The sequence below is a fragment of the Eumetopias jubatus genome, unplaced genomic scaffold (assembly GCF_037043125.1).
Source record: "Eumetopias jubatus isolate StellerSeaLion01/CBP00866 unplaced genomic scaffold, mEumJub1_p1.0 scaffold_6, whole genome shotgun sequence".
Classification (NCBI taxonomy): domain Eukaryota; kingdom Metazoa; phylum Chordata; class Mammalia; order Carnivora; family Otariidae; genus Eumetopias; species Eumetopias jubatus.
The window spans coordinates 74,932,984-74,960,275 of record NW_028274812.1 but is presented as its reverse complement, the minus strand read 5'-3'; the positions used below and the strand labels follow the sequence as shown (position 1 = coordinate 74,960,275).

At 40.3% G+C, this 27,292-nt stretch overlaps 2 protein-coding genes across 15 annotated transcripts in view; one reads left to right on the top strand and one right to left on the bottom strand.

Moving 5' to 3' along the window:
* DOP1A (DOP1 leucine zipper like protein A) overlaps positions 1–6,520 on the top strand; it is a 115,210-nt gene extending 108,690 nt beyond the window's left edge. For 2 of the 8 annotated variants that reach the window (XM_028108006.2, XM_028108007.2), the window contains exons 37-38: positions 861–920; positions 2,730–6,520. In XM_028108006.2, coding sequence (XP_027963807.1) covers positions 861–920; positions 2,730–3,035 — 366 coding nt within the window. In that variant the 3' untranslated portion in view covers positions 3,036–6,520. The remainder of the gene's footprint in view (positions 1–860; positions 921–2,729) is intronic. The other 6 variants (XR_015768339.1, XR_015768337.1, XR_015768335.1 and 3 more) reach the window with 6 other exon arrangements.
* On the bottom strand, positions 281–27,223 carry PGM3 (phosphoglucomutase 3). 7 transcript variants are annotated; one of them, XM_028108013.2, is made up of 13 exons: positions 27,107–27,166; positions 25,169–25,374; positions 22,881–23,065; positions 20,774–20,841; positions 16,245–16,378; positions 15,126–15,321; positions 12,601–12,758; positions 11,852–11,935; positions 9,415–9,513; positions 7,846–7,959; positions 6,745–6,867; positions 5,390–5,563; positions 281–4,187 (listed from the first exon to the last, which is right to left on the bottom strand). In XM_028108013.2, exons 2-13 carry the CDS (start codon positions 25,370–25,372, stop codon positions 4,098–4,100), a joined length of 1,629 nt encoding a protein of 542 aa, XP_027963814.1. In that variant the 5' UTR covers positions 25,373–25,374; positions 27,107–27,166; the 3' UTR covers positions 281–4,097. The 7 variants fall into 7 exon arrangements, with proteins under 7 accessions (XP_027963814.1, XP_027963811.1, XP_027963815.1 ...); XM_028108010.2 differs by lacking the exon at positions 281–4,187 and having other exon boundaries at positions 4,337–5,563; XM_028108014.2 differs by lacking the exons at positions 281–4,187; positions 25,169–25,374; positions 27,107–27,166 and adding an exon at positions 27,172–27,223 and having other exon boundaries at positions 4,337–5,563.
* Positions 27,224–27,292: the final 69 nt, after the last annotated feature.

The window sequence follows — 27,292 nt, the reverse complement described above, 5'->3', positions numbered from 1 at the left end:
AAGAAAAAATTTGTAAAGTGTACTTATATCCTGTCTTATGTACTTTATATCTTTCAGTATGCATCAGGCTAGAGATCTTTGCCCCAGAAAATAATGAATTTGGCATGCTCATCAGTGAGCCTTTGTTCCAAATCTTTTGTCTTTTTTTTTTTAATTAAAAAATTTTCAGGGATACCTGGCTGACTCAGTTGAGCATCCAAGCCTTGATCTTGGGTCATGAGTTTGAGCCCCATGTTGGGTGTAGAGATTACTTACAAAACAAATAAAACAAGACAAAATCTTTAAATTTTTTTATTTTTTTCAAAAATGTAAAGTTTGGGGATGTGCTTTTGGGGTTTGCAGTATGTGCTTTGAGTGCTCAGAAATTTTCCAGTCTTCTGGGTCCCCTAATCAGGCAGCCACCCCTAAAACTAACCCACATTCTGCAAACAATGGGTTGGAGGAAAGTGATTAAAGAGGAGGTTGTGCTTGAAGGATCTGAGGAACTTGATTTTAAAATTCTTCAGGAACTAAGTAAAAGGGCAGAGATGAAGATGAAAGTTGGATCCAGAGTTTAGGGATAGGACTTGGGTACTTCTCACTTTGATATTACAGGGTTTGAAAAAATAATTGTGATGATAAATCCAGAAGCCGTGCACTTTCTGTCATCCCTACATCTCATTAGTATTGACCATTTTTATAAGACCCCTCTCTGGACCTAAGGGATAAACAAGACAGCCTTTTGCCAAAAACGTGTCCCCCAGAATAAGAAAACAGTTTTGATTAGAAAGCATTTTCTACACTTTAAACAAGGTCTTCATGGCCAAACATACATTTGTAATTGGAACAAAGGCTATGAGTTCTCCTCTTTCCTTCCACAGGACAAGGAGGAGGACTTTAAGACAGTGATTTTGGAGGGATTGGAGATGGCCAAGCATCAGGTGAGGGTGGCTTTTTGATGCTTGTGATGTGGCAGCAAAAGTTGCCACATCTGGACCAAATATTGAGACACAAACCCAGGTCTGGATCTCAACAAGTACAAGAGAGGTAAACAGGAAGGAAGTCTGTCTTCAACTGTAGACTGGTGAAGTGAAAGGAGAAATCATTTTTATGGAAACATGTCTGAGTTTTTAATTTTATTATTGAGGAGGTGTTATAGTTCTGATGAAGAGCAGAACACCAAAACAGGGGCACTCTTTATCGGTCAAGAGCTTAGTAGTAAAAGTCCCTCTCTTACAGGTACATCTTGGCAAGAATATAAACAAAAGATTACACCTCAGTTACATTTGTAAACTAGTTGTATGGAGGGTTCAAGCATATTATGCCTTTTCCCTCAGGATAAATTCATGTTTACTCTTGAATTACTATTGGATTGCAGTTTAATTTCGGGGACTGGAAAGGTGGTATGGTCAGCCAACCGAACGGTAGCCAGTGATGGGAAAGTTGGTCCCGGGACTGTCATTAAAGCCAGTGTTCTAGTTAAGCAAAAGGAAGAGGTTTTCTATAGCCTGTATTTTAGATTGGAGGTTAAAGAATTGCTGGGGTTTTTTTCTTTTTTTCTGGCTCTAAAGAACTGGATGATCTTTTTTTGTTTGCTATTTTAACTTCAATCTATTTTCCTTTCTCAGGATTTCATTTTTAAATAAGCAAACAAAGCTTGTGATCACACATGATAAGCTGGATTTTGCATCTCCTTTCTCCACTAGGAAACTAGTGTTACTAAAACTTAGTGAAAGAAACATCTGATCTGAGAAGGCAAACTCCATTTGTTAACCAATAGGACAGACTGTAGTAGTTTTGCTTTTTAAGTCCCCCTTGATGATTTTTTTTTCCCATTTTCTATCTAGTCCATGTCTGTTTTCATTCTCTCCACTGTTTTTATATCTGTGATTCTGCCCAAACTCAGACATCTCCAGTTCTCTTGTAACTTTCCTTAGATAGACTGATGTCTACATCTTTGTATAATCTAGTTGGCCTTTGAAACCAGCCTCTTCGTACACAAATTATTTTAATTGCATTTACATTTAGTTGACAGTTTTCACCTACATTCTCGTTTGACTTCTCTGCTGGAAAATAGATTGTTTCCCCACTTTTTTAAAATGAGGAACCTTTCTGTATCTTGCCCAAGGATGTCCCCCAGTGAGTAAATAGAGCCGTGACACCCACCCTGTTATTTCGACCCCAGGTCCAGCTTTCCTCCCTATGTTGTTTAACACAAGAAGCAGATGGCAGGGTCTCTCCTGAGTGCTCCTTTCCTTTCTCTCGTACTGAGTTATTCACTTGGAAGCCTGCTACCATGTTGTGGCAAGTTTAAGCCATTTGGCTAGAAGGGAACTACCTGATTTACTAGTGGTGACGTGGAGAAGACTGCGGTCTCTTCTTAACCTTCTTCTGTGGTCACTTGTCCTGGGTCACCTTAGTGGGAGTCCAGAAATCTGGGAGCTTTTTGAGTATATGCAAAGCACAACATAAACTGTTAATATTTGACTCTCCCTCTCCAAAACCAATTCTGCTAATGAGCGTACTTACGCACTCCAGTTGGAAAACGTGACTACGGCATTGGACCCATCTACCCACACTTTGTAACTGGCATGAAGAGGCTTCAGTTAGAAGCAGGAGTTTAATCAAGTCTGGAATGGAGACTTACTGTCATCATTTGTATTTGTTAACTGTTGCTGATGTTTATACCCTTTGAAATGTTCTCATGGACTGTATTCATCTGTATAACAATCTCCTTCTGTTTTCTACAGAAGAATCCGGAGGAAGACAACTCAGGGAGAACGTTGGGTTGGGAGCCGGGGCACTTGCTGCTCACCATCTGCGCCGTGCGCAGTATCGAGCAGCTCCTGCCGTTCTTCAATGTGCTCAGCCAAGTCTTCAACAGCAAAGTCACCAGCCGATGTGCAGGACACTCAGGGAGCCCCATCCTCTACTCAAACACCTTCCCTAACAAGGACATGAAACTGGAAAACCACAAACCATTTTCCAGCAAAGCCAGGCAAAAAATAGAAGAGATGGTAGAAAAAGATTTTCTGGAAGGGGTGATAAAAACTTGAGGCATTACAAGTGGTTCCATTTAACTAGATGTAAATGTAATTATTTAAAACAAACATTGCTCCGAGTTGTATAGTTTTTTTTTCTTTTTTGTATGTAACAAAACACATTTCAGGTTGTATTTAATTTAAATATTTGTAAATAAGAGCAAATGTCTGAATGTGGCCTGAATCAAGTTTAAATATTGTTGGCTCATATTGATTATGGTGCCTGAGAGAGATCTATATACATCTATAGTCCATTGTTTTACTGTCCTGAATTGTCTTAAACCTGCAAAATACACACTGCACATTTTTTGCTATTGGTTTCAGGCTTTGTTTAATTTAGATTTGTTGGGATCTTCTTTCTATTACCACATTCTAGTATCAGAATGGCGTCACTTTTCTGTCGGAGGCATGGTAAGGTATGACCATTAGTTTTCTCCCGCATGCCTTCACTAAGAGGAGTAAAGAATAACTGGAGCCTGGGCCATGCATCCTCCTAAATGCAGCATGAGCATTTCAACCTCTGTACAGAGTAGAGATGCACAGTCTCCATCTCACACCTCTGAATTCCTGGTGATGTTCCTTGAACAGGTAAGTCATTTAAGAATCATTCTAAAAATTGTTTGTATAAAAGTCTTCTCCACCCTCCCCATCCGTATCAACAATGGTGAATCCTGTAAAACAGCAAGTGTGGCTAGGTAACGGCGATGGAAAAAGACACTCCAAGGAGCTGATAATAAGGTTTACTTTTCCAGCAGCCCTCATGAATTTTCCCTGCATGTATTAGAAAGTTAATGACTGAATCACATAGTGAAGCCCAGGTACTTTACATTAGTGAGACTGAAATTCGGTAAGTTTTGCTTTTTAAAAACTAAATTTAACAAGTATAAGGCTTACCTACTTCTAAACAATTACTTATGGTAGTGTTTAAGAAAAACAATCTGTTCTAGAAGCAATCTAGTAAGATGCACTGTAAACATTTTGATTACAAATGTGTTTGAACCTGTCACCATAATGGCAGTACTATTTTGTAAAAAACTTTTTAAAAACCCAGTTTCTCATGAACATAAAAAATTGTCTTCAGAAACCTGGTTGGGGTGTTTCTCCAACTCCTCCAGCCAGCTGAAATACTGCCAAGCTCACTGCATGAGCAAGGCTATCCGCATTTTCCTGCAAATTACATGAAAGGAGATTAGATGAGAACTAGCATCAACTCTGAGGGAAGGGGAAGGAGCTTCTTGATTTTGTTTCAACGTATCAAATGAAAAATTTTCTTTTTTTCAATCTTTCAGTAACAAATTCCAAGACTCTGAGAAGAATTTGAGTTTTCCATTTATTTAAGGCAGGTGAGTCCTTAACTGATTTTACAATCTAATTTGATTATTCCCAAACTCTGAATAATTCAATAAAACCTACTCCTTAAAAGCAAGGCCACAACTGGCCTAAGAGTAAGTAACTGTTCAGGTCCCAGATGGCCTCTCCCCGTCCACCAGGGATTTTTATTCACTATATTCTGGGATGGCCTAAGCTTCTGCCAAAAAGCTGCCAGCTCCCTTATAAAATGCCTCCTTCTGACTGCCTGTTATCAGGGTTTAAGATGATGGTGTGTGAAGAGGGCAAATTTAAAAGTCCAGACCATGAGGTCTTTACCTTATCAGGAGAATAGCAGCAGAGGGCAAGGCTGTCTAAAGGAAATTACTTTAAAAAACAAAAGTCCAGAGACAAAGGGGTGCCTGGGTGGCTCAACCAGTTGAGCATCTGACTCTTGGTTTCCGCTCAGGTCATGATCTTGGGGTCCTGAGATCGAGCCCCACATCCAGCTCCGTGCGGAGTCTGCTTGGCTTTCACCCTCTGCTCCTCTCCCCCCGCCCACTTGTGCACACTGTCTGTCTCTCTCAAATAAACAAAGTCCAGAGACAAAGATGAATTTCAATCAGCATGGCTGATGGTACCAGTTAATTTAAACATGGACCGCAAAGCTGATTGTTTTCATAAAGCAGCAGGATTATGTTTTTAAAGGAGGGGAAAAAAGGATAATCCACTTCAGGCCACATAAGGCAAACCAAGTCTCTATTTGTTATTCATACCATAGCTAGAAATAGGGCAGTTTCAGGAAGTCTGTAGTAAATCAAAAGAAAAATATTTGGGGAAATAAACTAAGTGCATCTAATTTTGTTCAACTACTGATGAAAATAATTTTGTAGTATTAATATGAACCTAAAAATCTGCATAAACAAATCTGACATTAAACCCTTAATTATCAGTGAGACTGCAACACTATTAAAATAGTTTTTCTCTCCTGCCACCAACCCCACTACCCATGTTGTCAGACTCTCACTGCACATTTTTTCAATAGCACTGCCCCAGCTTACCTGCGAGTCCGCTTCTGCATATACTCGGACTATATCTTCCGTACCAGAAGGCCGGACAAAAGCTCGGGAAAGCTTGTACTTCTTCACCAGGTCATTGATGGCCTCCTGTAGTCCCGGAGGTGTAACTACTTGTCTTTCAGCATCAGTGGTGCTAATGACTTGCCTGTCTGCAACCTATGCAAAACATTTTGTATTTGTCACTATTACACTTCCTTTCAGAAGCCTACCTCTTCAACGTAATTCCTACCGAAAGACTGTGGCCATTTCAATAGTAACAGACCTACATTTCAGCTTATTGTACCCCCAAGTGCAACACTGTCAGACAGTAAGGTACCAAAATAAGCACAGAATACAACTGCACTAAAATTTTATGGGGCGCCTGTGACTCTTGGTCTCAGCTTGGGTCATGATCTCAGGGTTGTGAGATCCAGCCCCGCATCATGCTCTGCGTGGAGTTGGCTTGAGATTCTCTCTCTCTCTCCCTCCACCCACTCACGAGCTCACACTTCTAATAAAATGTTTTAAAAATTTTTACGATTTTTATTTCTGACAAAATCAAGGTTAATTTCAGTTGTACAGCTTCTTTCTTCAATATCTAAAGAATACCTCAAGCAAAAAAGATACCATTTCCACACTGTCTTATAGTTACCACTAAAATAGCCAGTAAGTACTGTAGGCCTTAAGTCACTGATCAAATAACCCTAAGTATTTTTATAAAGTGGAAAGTGGCAACCAGTTATGTAAGAGGGTCATGATAAAAATTGCCTAAATATGCCAAAAACTAATCTGAACAATGAGTAGCCATTTGTGTGAACTCGGGCCTTACTACCTGTTAATTATCTTTCACAAATGTGTACAATGGCGTATAGGTATCAATTAACATTTCTATGAAATGCCTTTAAAAAAAATTATCTCCTACTTTGCAGCATCTAGCCCCAGGAAAGTACTATATGAACCAAGAATCACGCAAAGGGAATATTTTCACTCAGAATGATAGGCTATCAGGATTGCTTCAAAATAACATGGGGGATATGGTGAAGGACAATAGCTGAAATCTGTTGAAGCTGAGTTTTGTTCTCCCCACACTTCTGTGTTTTAAACTTTCCATAATAAAATCTTCATTATAAATAATATGTATCACCTTTTCTTTAAAGTTTGTAAAGTGAATACTTCTCAAACAATTGAATGGTTATGCCATAATTTTTAAGATGTGACAAAACACAGATGATATAAGGCATTTTCTGTGCAATATACGTACATAATGAACTATGACACAAAGGAACTACTTTCACATAGAGATTGGAGATAATACATTTTAATTTTCAGAAAAGTAGTTTTTAAAATCTCGCTCCCACCTTAACTTTGAGCTGTCTGTTTGGGAGATCTGTATAAAGAGCATCCCACTGCTGTACAGTCAGGCCCTTCAGAATCAAGATTGCCTCAATCACCAGCATGTCAGAAATAGCATCACCAGCTGCCTACGAGACACAATGGAAGAAAGTACTTTAATGCCAGCAAAGCTTGGATAAGAATGCTCTGTCTTAGAAAACCAATCACAGTATCCTGTGCTTCCTCCCTGCCCCCACATGGGATTATTAAACTGGAGTGGATGGAGAAATAAGGGAATGGAAGACCATAATGAGTTAAACAAAGAACACTGAAACTAGCTCTTGAGAAACTTGCCTCTAATCTTCCTCATTATAAATTAGACTGGATAACTCTTAAGGTTCCAGCATTAACATTCTATGATTCAAATTTTCCTTTATAACTAGATCCCTTTTGAGATATTTATTACCATGACAATGGAAGGCATCATGCATGGTAAAGTGGTATAAGACACACCTGAAGTTAGATCCATACTCTTCACTTAGTAGCTCCGAGCTCTTTGTTTCTTATGAAATGGGAATTATAACCCCCTCCCTGTGTTATTACAAGGATTACACAATGAGGTATGTCAAGTGCCTCGTATGTGCAAGATACTCAAATATTAGTTCCATCGCTTTTCCTAGTCCCACTCTTTGCTTGCTCTTCCATTGCCATATTGTAGACTCCAATCTCAACGATGCAACACATATATATAGACTCAATAGCTGAATCTTGCCTCTAGGTGCAAGCAACTCATTATACTTAAAAATTTTCATCATAAAACGTAGGGGGAAGGAAGCACATCAATGTTTTATCACCGCATTTCAGTGTAAATCTCAACTGTATATACATACCACTGTGGCAAGGAAGGTGCCAGGACTTTTCTACTTTAATGTCTTATTCAGGCGTGCCTGGGTGGCTCGGTCAGTTAAGCATCTGACTTTGGCTCAGGTCATGATCTCAGGGTCCTGGGATCGGGCTCCCTGCTCCCTGGGAGTCTGCTTCTCCCTCTCTCTTTTCCCCCAGCATACTATTCTACCTTCTGAATAATGTAAAAGTAACCAAGAGCCTGCCACCCCACCAGCTCTGACCTGGTTAAACAAGTCAATAACATTTTCAAGCATCTTAGCAGCTTCCCTTTTCTTATCTTCTAATTCTTTTGCTAGTTGTTTTATCTTTGTTTCAGCAGCTTTACTAAACAGTACCTGTAATGAAAGCATAAAACACAAAGTCACAAACCACTATCCATGCCCCAGGCACCCTAGCTAAACCACTTTTGAAACTCAAAATGAATCCGGAAAAACTGAGGGGAAAAATAATAGCAGATGTCGAATGAATGAAATTAACAAGATTGAATCAGTACCCAAAAGATATTACAGGGGGAGGGGGGATTCATTTATAAATTATGACACTGGTTATCAAAATTTAAAGAGCTGATTACAAAGAAAGTACCACCCTGGCAGAGGCAAAATACATGAGTTCATTATGTCTGCCCCTCGGCCAGCTCCATCTATCCTGTGCCACCAGATTCTTTAAGCCTGTGTCCATTTTACTTGGAAGAATATATAATTTAACATAAGTAGTGCAGTTTTCTTATCCTAAAAATTTAAAGGATATAAGCTAGGTAAAAGTAGAAAGCGGTTCATCATATTTATCACATTATGGCAAACAGTACCATGGATATTATATACATCATGTTCCTCAAGATTCCTGTCATTTTTAAAATTCTTTGGCCATGATTTTAGTGCCTTCCAAGGCTCAATACTACAGTCAGCACTTGATGAAATAGATGTTTGTTGGTAAACTAAAATACACTGGCCAGTTTTTGCCGGAACACAGCCACACCCACTCACTCAACCCTATACCAGCAACAGCGACCTTACAGCCCAAAGACTAGAATATTTACTATCTGCCCTCTAAAATCATTTATCAACCTCTGCATTAATTAGATTACTGAAGTTATATTTTAACTGCATTTCCTAAGACGTTATTTTTCTTACGTTCAAGGCCTCTAGAAGCCAGCTCGGAATTAATGAGGAAAATAATCTGACCTAGATAACATATTTTCTGTTGGCCACCTCCAATCCATTTATGAAATGAGGTGAGATATAAAAACGTTTTAAAAAAAAAATCAACCTTATGAATATACTGAAAGCCACATAATACACTTCAAAATAGTGAATTTTAAGGTATGTGAACTATATCTCAAACTTTTTAAACATTCTACCTACAGAAAGCCCCCTAAAAATTTTATATGCTTATTGCTAATTACATTCATTTCTAGTTGTTCATAACTTAATTCTCAGGCATTCCAACACTTCAATTCACCAAAGCTACTGAACTTTCCTTGTACCACCTGTGGCCCGTTCAAAGAAAAGATTTTAAACAATATATAGATGATCTGCTTGTAAAAAAAGAACTGCATATTTTTTTTAAGAAACGAAGAATCATCTCTTCATACTCAAAGATCATTATCAATCTAAAAGAAAACCAGTTTCACAACACATAAGAATATAGTATGTTAACCAAATAATCTGATTCTACCATCATACTGATCATTTCAACAAAGGGGGGTATAACCTATTGCCATCCAGATACAGAACTCCCATCATTAAAAAACGTCCAGCTAAAGCCGGTTGTAGCTGATTAAAAAAACTTACCGTGCCATGCCCATTTGCTTCAAAATAAACTCCAATGTCAAACTCTTGAGCCTTGTGGTGCAAATGTTTTACACCAGTTTTAGTACAATAGACAGACACCTATAACATATATTTAAAGAAACACAACAGCAGTTATTCAATGGGCAGATATTATGTACCTACTCTCCCAAGGATACAATAGGGAACAAACCTCCTGGAGCTCGCTAGTGAGGAAGACAAGCAATTAAAATACAAAGTGGTATCAGTATGCGGGAGAGAAGGCAGTAAAGAAGCCCACAGCCAAGGAAAAAGCAAGAGAGAGAGAGTGTGTCCCCTGATAAGATAATGAAAGATTCCAAGTGGGAGAGTGATATGATCTAACTGCAGAAAGCTCAGTTAGCTACAGTGTGGAGAATGGCTTACAGTAGGGGTCTGCAAGCTTTTACCACAAAAGGCCAGATGATAAATATTTTAGGGTGCACAGACCATATGATAGAGATCATATCACAACGGCTCACTTCTGCCACTAGTATAAAAGCAACCACAGATGATAACGGCAACAAATGAGCATGGTTGTATTCCAATAAAACCATAAACCCGTGGCAGGCTGGATTTAGTCCACAGGCCCCTGTTTGCCATCCCCTGGCTTAGAAGGGTCAAAGAGATTGGTTTAGGAGGTTTCTAGGACTAATCCCATTAAGAAATTAGAGTGGTAAGACTAGCAACACTGGGCAGCCCAAGTCTTGGAGAGATCTGAACGAGAAGAGTGGTTAAGACTGATCGCGGCAGAACTACCGAGGAGACCAAGATCAAGTTAGATCAGCATTTGACTGGATTTAAAAGACCTCAGGAAAGGCTAGAGCTCAAAATACTTCATCCACCCAGAGGAGAATGGATTGATGATTAACAGTTTCTGGTGCATTCAGTTTCTTAAACAGGGCATTTTACCTATAAAAATTTTTTAAGACAGAACATGAGAAAATACTAAAACGATAACTCAAGTACTGAGAATAATCCTCATGAACAGCAGGCCACTGGGCCAGATGGAGTGCCGAGGGCGTTTACTGCAACCTTCTACTTAGGTCACAAACTAGCAGCCTCCTGATGTGTTTTATTTTGCCTACCTCTGGAATTTCGCACCAATTGCCAAGACTAAAAAAGTAGGAGGTTCACATAAAAATTCAGATTTTCAGCTTCTCTTGAAGAATCTGACTAAAGGAGACAGCAGTGGGCCTGGTGGGCACTGTTCCTAGTTCTTATACCCCTGCTGTTCTTACCTCACCTATTCTACCAGAATTTGACTTTGCCATTCTTGCTTAAAAAAGAATGAAAAGGTACCAAAAACTAGTAAAATGCAGCAGTCTGAAAAAGGATACACAAAAGTTGGAAAATAATACACTAGCTAGTGAGAAAAAGAGAAAGACAAACATCTAATTTTGGTCATGGACCCTCTAACTCACTCTTAGAGCAGGTGATGTGGTATAGAGGATGGTCAGTCATCTGGTGGATGTTGGGGGAAAAAATAAGATACAAAACTAGTAACAGATTCCATCCTCAGACCAAACTTGCCCTGTGAGCCTGAACAGGTCCTATCCCGTGGGCGCGTCTCCCAGAGTCCAACCTCAGCAAGAATGTCCTACCTTCGACAACTGATCAAAGTCCTCACGCTGTACCATCCCCCAGGTAATATCTAATCACCCAGCCTGCCTTCAGGAGTTCAGGTAGATTTAGCCAGAATCCTCCCTGACCCCTGATGACTGCTCAGTAATTTTCCATCTAATGACCCCCTCCCCCTTTGCTCCTTGGCTCCAAAATCTCCACTTTTCCTTGCTGTATTAGTTGAGCCCAGTCTATCTCCCACACTGTGAAACCCCAAAGCAATAGTCCCTATGCCTACTGAATAGGCCCACTTCTCAAGAAGACTGCACAGGACCATTTGTCACACACTTTGTCTTAAATGTGCCTGATAACTGTGGTGGCAGTGTTTAGTCCTTACCAAAAGAATAATAAAACCTCTCATATCTCTATAACAAGTAGATAAGTGGCTGGTTCCAAGCTCTAACTAACGGAAACTCTCAGGAGCCTGGGAGACAGGGGTGCTATCTTCCCTTAAGATTATATTTCAATGAGGGGACTCCAGACCCTTATGGAAAACATTCCCGAGCTATAAAACTTGCTTAGCCTTTAAAAAGATTTACATTCACTATAAAGGAGGCAGAGAAAGAATTTATAAGTTTTCTAAAAGAAATGCTCTTAAAAAAAGGGAGGGGGGAGAATCTCTCTTTTCACATCAGGGACAATATTTTTTTCCTATTTTTGATTTCTACTTACCCTTAAATGGACAACAGCTCAGTTTCATGTATTACAACCTATTCACTTATATGAGGGCATTGTTTTCCTCACAGAAATATCTTAGAATATATTAAGAAGCTACCAGAAAATTGAAATGGTTCAATACCTTCATAACTTCTTCAAGATACCGTGTTGAACTTCCATTTGCATACGCAGTTTGCACAACACCAATATTCAAACTTTCTCCAATCTAGATAAAAATAATAATTGCCTGGCCATCAAAAGTAATGACATTAATTACAAAAGCAAACATATAATGAGAGTTCTAAAGGATGACAAAATCATCGCCTAGGTCAGCTGTGTCTCAGTTTATGCAATAAATGCCTAAAGTGAAAATTTACATGAATGCCAGAAAAAAAGCTAAAATACTTTTGAGCATTAAAAAGTATTTAACTGAATTCTCAAAGTATATCTTTCCCAATATTATAATAATTACTTCTCATTACGTTCTATATGTAAAGCTGGCCTAGGATTTCCAAAAAAGCAAAACAGAATAAACCTCTCTCACATTATTAAGCATATTATAACACAGTAAATATAGCTCTCAGAAGATGAGATTTTCTGTTTAAACTTGAGGCTTTGGGACTGATAATGGGAACTCTCATTAAAGTGTCAGTTATGAAGAAACCAAAACTTCACAAAGCTTCAAATCACAAACTCTGCCAGTATAAGAAAAGAGTACTACCTTCAGGTTCCAAATGCCCCGTGTTGAAATGACTAAAATTACCGTATCTTCTTGTATTTTCTGGCCACAAAGGTAAGGAACTCTGTAAGAATAGTGCCTCTGAGACATTCAAATGCCTGTTAGTCACCAGTAAGTCTTGTTTTAAAGGGCAGTCGATCACCCCACCATACCTCCAACAGGAGCTCTTTAAGGAAACTGCTAATTAGTGTTGCTATCTTGTCTCCATCTATGAGATGAAAGTGACCATCTACATCAAGGTAGTAATAAACAATTCTGTCTGCATCTCCATCAAAGGAACAGCATCTTTCATTAGACTTCATTTCCATTCCTAGCACACAGAATTTTAAAATGCATTTCAGTCATAGAAATGGGAATAAACCTCCATATAAAAGTTTTTTCTCTTACATTGGTTACAAAGGAAAAATATTTCACTAAAGTATGATCATAACTGGCCTTGTGGTACTTAAAAAATTATCCTTCTAAATAAAAGCCAATGTCTTAATCTTTAAATAGTATAAAGGTTTATTGGTCGTTTTTACAGGGTAAATTCTTTCACAGCTAATTGGAAAAGAATTCTATGCTGAAACTTGATGTAATATTAAAATAAAATTCTGTTTTATAAGCCAGTTGGTTTGGCAAGACAGGTTCCCATATAGTTTTTGGAAAGCTACAGATATTTGTGAATGCAACTGACCTAGTACTATGACGTCCTTTACATATAAAAAATAATCAGCAATAGGGGCGCCTGGGTGGCTCAGTTGGTTAAGTGTCTGCCTTCAGCTCAGGCCATGGTCCCAGGGTCCTGGGATTGAACCCCACGTCAGGCTTCCTGCTCAGCGGCAGCCTGCTTCTCCCTCTCCTCCCCGCTTGTGATCTCTCTCGCTATCTCTGTCACTCTCCCTCTCAAATAAATGAAATCTTTAAAAAAATAATAATCAGCAATAGATGAGGTATGTGCTTTAATTCTAATAAAAATGATTTTTATTTGTTCACACCATCAGTAACAAGAAACATTGGTAACTAAGAGCAAAGAATTATAAACTGTGAGAGAAATATGGCTTGTGTAATTTGCATAAAGCTATCAAAACCTCAGCAACTGTCATGTCAAACTTATTAGAAAATTCTGCTGTTCCTTAGCCATGACAGCAGCAGGTGGACAAATCCAACATGAGACTTCCGTGAGGAATATGAACATAAGGTTGACTACAGGGCATAACACAAGCTTCAGGAAAGTGAGAGGGCCTATGCTTTTGTTCATATTGTAGCCTGTGATGTGGGGCCGCCAGCGCAAGAGTCAAGAAAGAATTCTTGAGGCATTTTAAAGTACAAATATGTGCTTCTATTATAGCAGGGGACAGGATCCATACCAGAAAGAGCTGCACTGTGATGGTGAGGAGTGACTGATTATATACTTTTAAGTTTGCGAGGAGGAGTGATTAGAGATAAGGGAAGTTTCTAAGGAATTTCTCCATGCTGAAAGTGAGGTTTACAGGACCTTGGAGGTCTGGTTATTGTCAAGATAAGGTTGCTTTTAGTCTCTATTAATAAACATCAACATGAAGGCAGCCATAAGTTCCTTGAGGTATGTCACACTCTGCATGTCTCAGGTATGAGTGGGCTACAAGTTGTAAAGAGATTAATTTTAGCTACATTTCTCATGCCTTTGTTCTCCTTACCAGTGCCTAGAGCAAGGGAGAGGAAGAGCTCCACATTCAGTGAATGGACAGAACCAAACTGTCAGTAAAGGTCGAAACAAGCAATTCAATAAAAAGTTCAAACTGGTTGATTCAACTAAAAATTTAACTGCTTACTACAGTGAGGCAGGACCATATAAATGAGAGAGCTGACTGGATGAGGTCTGTGGAGTTCTGTCTGAAGTGGGCAGGAGCCACTCCACGGCAGCTGATTACTGCCATGTGAGAATGGACATTTTCTGATTTTGGTAAAAAGAAGCCAGAGTTTCTAATATTTAAGTGAAATCACGGAGTTTTTAAATGGCGACAATTAAACACACACACAGCAGACCAAACAAAACACATCTGCAAGCCAAGCGTGGCCCACCCGCTAACAATTTAGTATCTGCAATGCAGTTAAATATAGAACACCTCTTAGTACAACTACAGTCTACAGAAGTTTTCCTCTAATATACCGACTGTGGAGAACAGTGATTTTTGCAGACAATTATAATTAAGCAGAGTTGAATTCCCTTTCCATAGTGTGTCTAATTCAGATAAGGTGAAAAATGCTACTTACTATTGCTGTCCTTTAGATCAATGATTCTCAAAGTGTGGTCCCAGGAGACCAGCACCATTAAGGAAGGCTGGGTACTTGAGAAATGCAAGTCCTTACCATACCTAAATCCTACCCCAGAGACCTACAGAATCAGAGACTCTAGAGCAGGACCAGGAATCTGTGCTAACAAGCCCCCCAGGTGATTCTCATGCACGCTACAGTTCGAGATTCACAGCTCTAAACACCAGTTTCTGATTTTCCTTCCCCCACCCCCACACAGTAGGAGTTGTGTGACTTACGGCAGAGAGCAGACCACGTTCTAAATGGCACTGACGAGTAAGGAGACGCCCAGATGTCTCAAGCAGCAGTGCCAGGACTAGCTGCATGGACTCAACTCACTTGGCCACTCTGTCTGGAAATAAGACTGGTTTCCAAGAGCTCTAAAAACAAATTTTCTACATACCCTGTGGAGGCTTCTGATGACTTTTCACAAAGTCAGCCCCACATAAATGGTTGAGTTTCCCTTTGGTTCCATCATTAAACAGCTGAACTGACAGACCCTGGGAAATGTAGTGTTCCATTTCTCTCAGCTTCAGGGCCCCTATGCCGTTGGCACAGTCAACCTTAAGTGATCTATATTCATCTCCACTGCAGAAAGCCTTAAAAGGAAAACACACATGGAAGAAAAATTTCAAGTTATAAAAGAGTAAAGCATAAGGCAAATATAGGTATATGTAAACATCTTCCATTGTTTCAGTTAACTCATCTATTTTAACCTGGGAAACAAAAGGGTACACACATTCAGGTGAAAATTGTAGAAAACCAAAGTAAAATTTAAAAACCTTTAAAAACTTTTTTTTTTGGACACTGACACTAGAACAGTTTCACTGATGGAATAACTTATGGTAATGGAGCTTTGTCAAAATTTAGCCTCAGTTAAGCAGGGTCCCTTCAAAATAATACTATAGCCTATATTACATGACAGGCATTCAAATGTGGGAATAATTATATAGACGGATGAGCAGAATGACACCTGTCATTCTCTTCACAGCATGTAACACCACTGGGCAGATCTGGGTTTTTCCTTGTCAGTCTCCTCCCTGGCCCATCCTCACTTCAGAATATAAATTCTATGAGAACAAGGGCTTTGTTGGGTTAACAACATGCATTCAGTATCTGTTGGTCAAATTAATTATACCCCCCCAAATCTTTCTCAACCTGGTTTAAGAAGCTAATCTACCCAGGAGATAAAATCTTTCTCAGCAGTAGACACTTCAAGTATCACGCCAATAGCACCTAACATTAACCCTATGAGAAAATTCATCTGAATGAATATGAAACCACAAGAACCCCATGTTTTCTCTCCCAATTATCTCAGAATGTACTACGTGCCTTGCCAAGTAAATGCCAACAGATATTTAGCAAGATACAAGGGTCAAACCTTGTGGTGCCCTAGAAAGAAAAAGGAAATACACTGCATTTTTGGAAAAAAGGAGGAGTGACAAACTATCTAATTAAGATAAATTATTCAACTGATGTTACTCATTTGCTTAAACTCTAACCATGTTCAAGAGATTTTCACCTGTTTGGTAAGCTCCATAAAGGCCTTAGAGAGTTTCTCATAGTAACCTTCTATGGTTGCCTTTCCATATTGGCCACTGGTATTTCGACAGTACACCATGTAGTGTAGCTGGGGTGTTGTTAACAAGCCGTAATCTGTCAGAGAAATACAAAAAGCAATTTGTCACATTTCTTAATAAAGAAAAAAAAGTTTAAATGGATTGATACCATATGAATTTGACAGATCTTCCTTAAAAAAAAGACATCTCAGAAAACTAAAATGCTAACTTCCAAACTATTCAGAAATATGCATAAATATCCACTGAAATCATTACAAGTAACTGTTACATTATGATGTTGTGATTTATAATAAGAAATAGAGATTTGGTCTCTGTCTCCATTCCTGGCAGGGCTTCTAACCTTTAGAATTTCTAAGCGATGAGAGCAAGGAATTGTCTTTTGTTATGCTAATGAGACGACGAGGACCGCTCCTAGACAGGGCCAGGTTGGTTGCCAGGGAAACCAACCATGTGATTAAAGAGTTGAAACTTCCAGACCTCTCCCTTATTCCTGGGCCCCCTGCCACTCCAGGGAGAGAAAAGGACTAGAGATTGTGTTCAAATAGCAATGGCCAATCACTTAATTGATCGTGCCTATGTAATGAAGCCTCCATAAAAACCCAAAAGGATGGGGTTTGGATTGATAAACGTGTGCAGACTGGGGGGAGTGGCTGCCCAGACAGAGAGCACGGGAGCTCCATGCCCCTTCCCACATACCTTGCCCTGTGCAGCTCTTCCAGCTGGCTGCTCCTGAGTTTTATCCTTTATCATAAACCAGTAATCTGGAAGTAAAATGTTTCTGAGTTCTGTGAGCCCTTTAGCACACTACTCAAACCAAGGAGGAGGTCGTCAGAAGCTCAGGTGACTGGATTCTGAAATGGGGGAAGGGGAGGAGACATGGCACTGAGCCCTTTACCTGTGGGATCTGACCCTACCTCTAGGTAGATAATGTCAGAGAATTAAGTTAATTGTTTGGTAGTGTTAGAAAAAAACACACATTTAATATGGATAGGTAACATAAAAAGAGAATATAGAAAAATAACTGAGTTCTATTTCCAACAACACTGCAACTATTTAATTCAGATGCACCGTACTCCTGAAAACAACCAAAAATGCTAGATAAAAGAAAAATCTCTTTTAAAAAAGCATCGCTGTGCCAACAAGTTACAGAGGACTAAGGCCAAAACCTCTGTGAAGAGAGAATTCCAAAATTTGAGCTCTGGGAAGCCAGTGTGGCTTTGAGGGCATTCCTCTAAAGCAGAAATTAACCTACCACTTTTGGTGCAAAAAAAAATCCTTGCTGACTTAAGATGGGAAGGAAACCCAGTAGAAGACCAGCCCCTCATGAAGCTGAAGCCTCAAAGAACTATTCTTCAGTGCAAGGCTGAGTCAGAAGTGAACTAGCTCCAAGTGCCCACTCCTAGGAGATTTGTCTTGACATCAAGAAGAGCAGGAGATAACCCATCCCTGAAGAGCTGTCACCAGAAGCACAGGCCTCGCCTGGATTTCTGGCCCAAATCACATAACCAAGAACTCCCATCAAGAAACTTGTCATCCACCCGTCAGGTAGCACCCCCAGGCACCCAGCAAAAGCAATAACCAAACTTTGCCACAGAAATAGGCCTTCACCATAAACCTCAAAAATGTCCCACAAATAATTTCCCAAGAAAAACCGCTTATAGTCAAAAATAGCAAACCACACAAGAAAAGCACCAAAAGCAAGAGCAAGAAACAGGAGAAATAGCAGAGATGACCAATATCCAATAAATATTCTGTAACTAAATCCATCAGAGGTCTTCAAAGTCAAGCACATGAGTTAGGACTAGAGACAAAAAGTCATTTAAGCTACTGAGCCCCGCAGGTATACAATGGAAATGGTATTTTATGAAGGCAACCACGGCTCTGATACAAGATTCGGAAAGAAGGAGAGGGAGGAGTTCAAAGTGGATCAGCACTTAACCTAGTGCGATGGAGGTGTATAAGGAGAGGAAAACAGTATTCCAAAAGACTTACTCAAGTAAGTAATCTTTACTACAACGTTGGGATGTTATGACTCGTGCTTACTTCCCTGACCTTATCTACTAGCTTCCCCCATTCTCCCTATGCTGTGGCTACATTAACCTTTCATTTCCTCAAGAACACTAAGCTGAAGAGAGAAATGACGGAAAGGTCCAAAAAAAAAAAAAAAAATTACTCTCACGTTTTTCTAGATTAAAACATTAGAACAGTGATGGTTCTAGAGCTAGAATGACAGTGCAAAAGGTGAAGCATTCTGAGGACAGTATAAACAATAGTGTTACACCAGGTGAAGCTGGAGTAAGGGCAGACCACCTAAGTGGAGACCTCACTTAGCCTAGTGCTTTACAAATTGCAGACCTGAGCCCATCAGGGATCATGGAATCCACTTAGTAAGACACAACCAGCATCTCTGCATTTTTTTTTTTTAAATAACACAGATGAATGCACGTCGTGCAGTGTGGGTATTATTTACTGATACTTTTGTGTCAGTTACACACACAGGTACATATACACACATCATGATACAAAATGGGTTTCTTACTTTAATTTGTGAGCGGCATGAAATAGACTCCCTGGAGGGTTGTATATAGCAGGCAGTCAAAATGTTTGATGGGGGCGCCTGGGTGGCTCAGTCGTTAAGCGTCTGCCTTCGGCTCAGGTCATGATCCCAGGGTGCTGGGATCGAGCCCCGCATCGGGCTCCCTGCTCGGCGGGAAGCCTGCTTCTCCCTCTCCCACTCCCCCTGCTTGTGTTCCCTCTCTCGCTGTGTCTTTCTCTGTCAAATACATAAATAAAATCTTTCAAAAAAAAAAAAAGTTTGATGAACTAATAAAAAATTAAACTATACATAGCTGGAGCTTTGGCAGTAAAGATGATCATTCAAAAATCAAGCAGAATGAAAGAGAGAAATAAGGAACACCCATATGAAGAGAGTGAACCCACAAAGAAGACCGATAAGAAATAGTGGCCAAGAAAGTCGAAGCTTCAAGAAAGAAAGGAAGAGGTCACAGTGTGAAGAGCTATCAAGACAGCAACTGAAATAAAAACTTCAAAATATAAATTCTGAAAGTTATTTTTAGGTCACAGATCCCTCTGAGTATCTGACGAAAGCAGTAACTCCTCTCCCGAGAAAAGTGCGTGTGCTGGTTGGTAACACTCTGCACACTGTTATCAAGAGATCAACCAGGTCCCTGCAGCTTAACCACACATTTCCCAGGGAGCCCTGGGCCCCAGGCTAAGAATCCCCACTTTATAATAGCCACTGGATTTGGCAATTAGAATTCAGGTGAGTGTTGAGAGAGACACTTCACTGAAGGGGCAAGGACGGAGACTTTGCCTGCAGTGGGCTAAGTAATGAGTTGAAGAGCAGAGAAGTAAGCTCCTGGAACAGGCCAAATTAACTCTGAAGGACGAGCACAGAGGAGCTGGAAAGGAGGTTAAAGAAGTCTCTAAAATGAGAAACTAGGGAGATACTAGGGAAATTCACCTCCAAGCAAAATGGAGTCACTGCATTCACAAGGGGCATGAACGATGTGAGAGCAGGATGCTAGTCTCCATTTTCCTGCATGTAGTTCTTCATTTGCTAAAATAGGAAAACCTGTCAAAACTTAAAATCAGATTATAAGCAGGCCAAAGATATTTTCCACCACTATTCGATAGGTAACAGCTGATTCCACATGTGATCAGCTATTTGGGAATACATGATATTGACAAAAGCTCCCCAGAATGAACACCTTCTAGTTAACGTCAAAGGTTTTTATTTCAGGAAATTTGGCCTTACTAAAGAAAGTTAAGATCAGTATTTCTTATATATAATCTCCTATAGCTAAAACAAAATATGCACACCCAGAAAAAATCGTTAACTTTTTAAATTTAAAAAGCTAGTATTTTATACCTAGAAGTTCATTTTTTTAAAGATTTATTTATTTGGGGTACCTGGGTGGTTCAGTCATTAAGCGTCTGCCTTCGGCTCAGGTCATGATCCCAGGGTCCTGGGATCGAGCCCCTCATCGGGCTCCCTCCTCAGCGGGAAGCCGGCTTCTCCCTCTCCCACTCCCCCTGCTTGCGTTCCCTCTCTCACTGTGTCTCTCTGTATCAAATAAATAAATAAAATCTTTAAAAAAAAAAAAGATTTATTTATGAGAGAGAAAGAGGTAGAGACAGTGCATGCTCATGCAAATGGGGGGAAGGGCAGAGGAAGAGAATCTTTAAGCAGACTCCTCACTGAGTGTGGAGCCCAATAAACGGCTCTATCCCAGGACCCATGAGATCCTGGCCTGAGCTGAAAACAAGTGTCTGACGCTTAACTGACTGAGCCACCCAGGTGCCCCTGTACCTGGAAGTTCATTTTTTAAAAAGTTATTTTATCTGTACTTTCAAACTTTTCTAAAATAAATGGTACTACTTTTACAACTTTCTTAAAAGTTTTTTAAGTTTTTTAAAGTTTAATTTACAACTCAGGATAGCTACATACCATGGAATTGACCTCCTAAAACAGTCACACCATCTATTACAGACTGTGAAAGTTTCTCGCTGCTGGGCCTAGAAAAGAAAAGGAAGAAAATAACACATCCCATTCTGAAACCAAGAGTTGCTAGTTCTGAAAGCAAATGCTACAAATTTCAGGATAATAGGTTCACTGTATTTGAACTGAAACCTGTAAAGTCTGAAAACTGCAGAGATAATAGAGGTATAGAGTATAAGCATTTTCCAGCAGCCTTTCACAATACATTTCTTGGAAAGAGTTTGGCTTTTAAATGAATTTAGAAAACAAATATAAAAATACACTAACTACACCATACCCAAAAACCTTTTCAAGTTTGACTGTAACACCATATACAACACCTAAAAATAGTAGCAATAAATACTGAATGCAAACACTTTGCATAATGCAGTACTGGGTATTAAACTACCAAGGATACAGAACCTATTTTTCATTTGAAAAAGTCAGAACAAATTATCTATCTGAAAATAAAGTAGATCATTATAACTGCCTTGTAGAAAATGAAGTTCTATATCATTTAAACTAGTTAATCGGTAAGAGGCAATTACATGTGGGATGGCTTTACTGTAGGATAATAATTTGTTTCAGAACATAAGTCACTAGGCTATTTCTGATACTTACAAATCCACAATCAGTGGTATTTAGAAGTCTCTCTGGTAACACATTAAGGATAAAACACCAGACATTGTCCTAATGTCCTATCATTAAGACTACGACTAGAAATTTCCTTTAGAAAGAATCTCTAAAATGAAATCTTAAAGAGAATGCTTCTGTTTCAAAGTACACTTTTAATCTAACATTTTACAATAATATCTTTTTGTAAAGGAAGGCAAAAGCTGCCAAATATGACAAGTAGCCCTCTCTTGTCCACGGTTTCGCTGGCCATGGTTTCAGTTACCTGAGGTCAACTGTAGTCCAGAAGTCGAAGATCCACCTTCTGACATACTGTCAGGTCAACAGGAACCTAACACTACATCACAATGCCTACATTGGCCTCATATCCTCTCTCACACAGGTATTTCATCATCTCACATCATCACAAGAAAGAGAAGAGGGAGTACAGTACAATAAGGTATTTTGAGAGAGAGACTACACTCACGTAACTTTATTATAGTATGTTGTTACAATTGTTCCACTTTATTATTATTTATTGTTGATCTACTACTGTGTTTAACTTATATATTAATCTTTATCATAGGGGCACCTGGGTGGCTCAGTCAATGTTAAGCATCTGGACCCTTGATTTTGGCTCAGGTCATGATCTCGGGGTCCTGAGATCAAGCCCCACCTTAGGCTCAGCGCTGGGCACAGAGTCTGCCTGGGCTTCTGTCTCTCCCTGCCCCCTGCTCCTCCCCCCATTCATGCTCTCTCTCTCAAATAAATAAATAAAATCTTTAAAAATTAATCTTTATCATAATTATGTATGTATAGAGAAAAACATGGTATATAGAGTTCGGTACTATCTATGGTTTCAGGCATCCACTGGGGGTCTTGGAATGTATCCCCGGCAGATAAGGGGCAGGGGGAGCTACTGTATGTGAAATAATATATTGTTAATGTTTTCCAGTGAATGCCAGCATGGGAAAATGATATAAATATATGAACCAACAATAATGTAGATTATGAGGTAAATCTCTATAAATATTGAATTACAATCACGTGTTCTTACTTTATAGGAGAAAATAGTAAATCTATAGAAGTAAAGGGGTGGGAGACATACGTTAAGTACTTCTCTCGGGTCAGGAAATAGGTATTTTGCATACATTATCTCATGTAATCCTCACAAAAGCCCTGAGTTGGGCTTTAACATCAACATTTTATAGATGGGCATATGGAAGCTCCAAAGGTTAAGTAACCTACCCAGTCATACAGTGTTAGAGTTGGGGTTCAGACTCCAAAACCCCTAAGATGCAGGAGCGGATTACCACCTCCATCCTATTAAAAATAAAAAGGCCAGGTAGGTGGAGGAGCCTCTTAGTTCCACTTAATTCTTTCAATTTATCATGGGTACTAAAACTAATGCAATCGTTTAGGTCCAGTTCACAAAGCTGCTTTCACCAGTAACTCTGATGGTCACCTGGTATCTCTACCAATCACTACGAAGGCATCTTGGTGCAGATTCACGGCTGCTTTCACACTGATGTCCATCAACACTCTCGGCATCTCGTGTTCCTCGGCATTTGCCAAACAGGTAGCATGTTCCTCCCAAGATGGTGCCAACATTTCACCCAAAGGATCAACCAATTTTACCCCATTGTCTTCCTTAAAAAAAAAGCAAACAGTAAGTCATCTGCGCATATTCACAAGGGTGAGCTGAGGAAGTAAACTCAAGCTGTTTTCCCCTAAAAAAGACACTGATGGGTGAGTGGCTTTACCTGTGACCGTATGGAATGCCAGGCACTGGACTAGGTGTTTTATATAAATCCTCATAACAAACATCAATCCTACTAATGATGCTATTCTTACTCCAATCTTACTTTGAAAAAAAAAACAGATTCAGAGCAAGTAATCTGCTTATGTTCATACAGTATCAGTGCTGCTATTAAAACATCAAGTCTACATGACTCTTAAACCCACCAGCCACTATGCTACACTAGTTTTTTAAAAAGGTTGTCATCTGTGCATTCACCAACAATTACATGACCAGGGCACAAATGGAGTACAATGAAGGCACCGAGAGATCCTCCTCACTATGACACTGGACTCTTTTAAGAACATACTGGCCAATATATCAACCAGTAGGTGACAAAAGCTGAAAACTGACTCCCAATTCTGTTCTGCTCAAATTTTGGGGAAGAAATAAAGTGTAGTTCAGAGTGAATGTCAACTGAAGAAAACAGTTCAGTATTGTTTTAAGAAGTAATTCTAGACCTAGCAATAAATATAGGCTTCAGCCCACAAGTCATTAATTGTGGTGATTTAGACATTCAGACACTTACACATTTATAATGATCCACATTTACAAGCTGGACAAGCAATGTCCTCTTGTGTGGGGGGAAGAGGAGGTTATAATCCTTCACAGACTTACAGAGCTTTAACTTGCTGCTGATTTAGCTACAAAGGCAAAAGTCTCACGCTCTTGCAATCAAAAAGAGGCATGTTATTCAAACCACATATTAGTGAGCTACAGGCAATACACAATAAAACAGTTAAACTATGTCAAAAAGAATACTTTGCTAAAAAAATTGGGGGGCACCTGGGTAGCTCAGTTGGTTGAGGGTCCAACTCTTGGTTTCGGCTCAGGTTATGATCTCAGGGTCATGGGATCGGGATCAAGCCCCACATCAGGCCCTGCGCTCAGCTGGGAGTCTGCCTGAGAGTCTCTCTCCCTCTCTCTCTGCCTCTCCCTGGCTCACACACTCTCTCGCTCTAAAATAAATAAATATATCTTTAAAAAAAAAAGTAATTCTCATAACACTAGAATCATCAGGCCTCATCAGTAATCTGCCCAAAGCTCACTTTTGTTTACGTGGAGCCACCTGTTTGGCTGTTCATTTAGAACAGGAAACTCTTCCCTAATATTCCCTAACTACAGAAAACGGGTCTGGGGTGCCTGGGTGGTTCAGTCAAGTGGCTGCCTTCGGCTCAAGTCGCGATCTCAGGGTCCTGAGATCAAGCCCCACATCGGGCTCCCTGCTCAGTGGGGAGTCTGCTTCTCCCTCTCCCTCTGCTGCTCCCCCTGCTTGTGGTCTCTCACTCGTGTGCTCTCTCTCTCTCAAATGAATAAAATCTTTAAAAGAAAAAAGAAAAGAAAACCAGTCTAAAAAATTTTCAAAATGCACTACATCTTTTCAAATGTTTGCCCTTCTCCCCACCTTGGCTCCAATCTCTCTAATCTCTACCAAATTAACATAAGTAATACTTTTTGTTACTTATACTGTCTCAATACAACTAACTTGGAAGGACATTCTGTTATTTCTCTAATATGGACACAGTCCAAGAAATGACTCTCAATTTCATTCTCTCCACACCCTCTACAGTCATGAGCTAAATGAACACTCATCAAGAAAAAGCCATTTCAGGGGCGCCTGGGTGGCTCAGTCGGTTAAGTGTCTGACTCTTGATTTCAGCTCGGGTTGTGTGTAGTCTCAGGCTTGTGGGATCCAGCCTGGTGTCTGGCTCCACATTCAGTGATCAGTCTGCTTGGAATTCTCCCTCTCCCTCTGCCCCTTCCCTCACATGCACTCTCTATCTCTCTCTCTAAAATAAATTAATCTTTAAGAAAAAGCCATTTCAAATCCAAAGGCACATACCGAGTAGGCACATTCCTAGAATTAGAATTTGTACTTGGGGTCAAACTGCTCAGACACTAAGATGTGTTATTGTAAATAAAGGTTTGCTTTATAAGAGCACTAAAGGCATTACCTCAGGATTATGTGATGCCGTTACCATGACTCCTATTGTAGACTTTGTCTGTTTTGACCTCAGGACAGCTAATAATCCCATGCGAAACATGACATGATCAAGATGTTCTGCTTTCGTTCGAAAGCCAGCGGTCCCATATTGAAGAACGAGTCCACTGGGTTTGGCATGTAATGCTGAGTATTCTCTAATAGCATCTAAATCCATGTCTACAAAATTAAGGAATATTTTTCAAGCATAAGAAATCTTTCAAGGGCCATTTGCTTCAAAAACTGCCACCTTAAACTAACAGGTCTGCCTCGTTCTGAACCCCAACAAAGAATGTTTGAGAAAGAAAAGAATGGTACAGGGGCGCCTGGGTGGCTCAGTCGTTAAGCATCTGCCTTCGGCTCGGGTCATGATCCCAGGGTCCTGGGATCGAGCCCCGCATCGGGCTCCCTGCTCAGCGGGAAGGCTGCTTCTCCCTCTCCCACTTTCCCTGCTTGTGTTCCCTCTCTCACTGTGTCTCTCTCTGTCAAATACATAAATAAAATCTTTAAAAAAAAAAAGAAAAGAATGGTACAGTAAGTCCTGGTGGTAGGCATTACCTACAAGATCCTGCCCAATTTGCATCATCCCCTCCAGGGCAGATGGCAGATTACCCCAACTCATCTCTCATTTTGGCTCCAGGGCTATTCCTGGACACAGGGTGAACTTAAAATGGTCCACTCTCAACTAAAATGAAGATTCCACACATAGATTAACAGACTCCTACACAATCAAAGATTACCTCATTTCACAAATGGAAAAACTTAAGCTTGGGCCTCGGTTAAATAACCTAAATTTACATGGGTAGCTGGTGACAGACTGGGGCCTAAGGTCATACTGTCAAATGGACTGGGACTACATATCCAAAATATCTGGGAAATTTGTTGGTTCTTTCGTTATTCCTCCCAGACCACAGAGACATACACCCAAAGGAAAAGCAAAGGACAACAGCCTCCTCTCCAAGACTGCCCAGACCTCCTAATGTTTCTTGCAGTGGATTTTTCTATTTTCATAAGGGAGGATCAGGACATCCTTCTAAATTAAGCTCTGAAAGTAACATCTTCTTTTTACCTTTAACTGGCCCCTAGCCCACCAGTACTTCCTTCTCTGGGATACTCCAATTTTAAGTGGAACTTGGGGTTTCCAACCTCAGTTGTATGTACTATTTATTCAATTCTTGGGTCAGTCCCATTCCCAGTTAGCCCAGAGATGAGCAGCAGTCCTATCTTGTTTTCTTCATTTTCTTTCATTGCTTCAATGAACAAAAGTTAAAGGAAATGGTGAAAAAATTTTTCTTTTGTCCAGCTAGAAAAAACTGGTATTCAGCAAGCTAATTTAGTTTGGTCCAAAGTGATCAAATCTCTTTCACAAGCATGAATACACTTTGTTAAAAACTGACCATTCGGTAATACATCATGATTATTCATAAGGGCGTAAACCAGTCCTGTTAAATCCAGAAAATCTTTTTAAAAAGAAAAAATGCTTCCACCCTTCAAAGCGTTTTCGGTCCTAAAACTACGTTCAATGAGGGCGCGACCACTTTTATTCAAAGCTTACAAGCCCAAACAGTGACCACTCTACAAGAGTTGAGAGCATCCCCCTTCCCTCCATTCAATTATCAACCGCTTGCTTGTTCCGCTTTCCTTCCAGCCCCCAAATGGCTGCACGTTTCCCGGCTCTCAACCCTGAGCCAGCACCCCCAGCTCCAGGCCTCTGGACCAGAACACCCAGCATGAGACCCTCGGGCCCGCTCGGAAGGCGCAGGGGCGGGTGTGTTCCGCGCGCGGTCCGTGGGTCAGTCCGCTAGCCTACCCGCTAGCCTGCCCGCTAGCCTACCCGCAGCCCATCGGTAGGCCGAACCCCTACGGACTGGAGAGTCCCATTCCCGTCGCCAAGCCTAAGGGCCCCACTCACCTCCGCCGGAGATTACCCCTCACCCCCACCTCACAGAGCAGCTAGCCAGCGGCGGCTCCTCCTACCTGACTGAAGCTCTCCGAACCCGCAGACGTGGCGCTGCGTGACTTCCGGCCCATCGCCACGCCCCCCGGCCAATCACGGAGGGGGGAGGATCCGCTGGCCCCGCCTCGCCTCCTTGCGGAT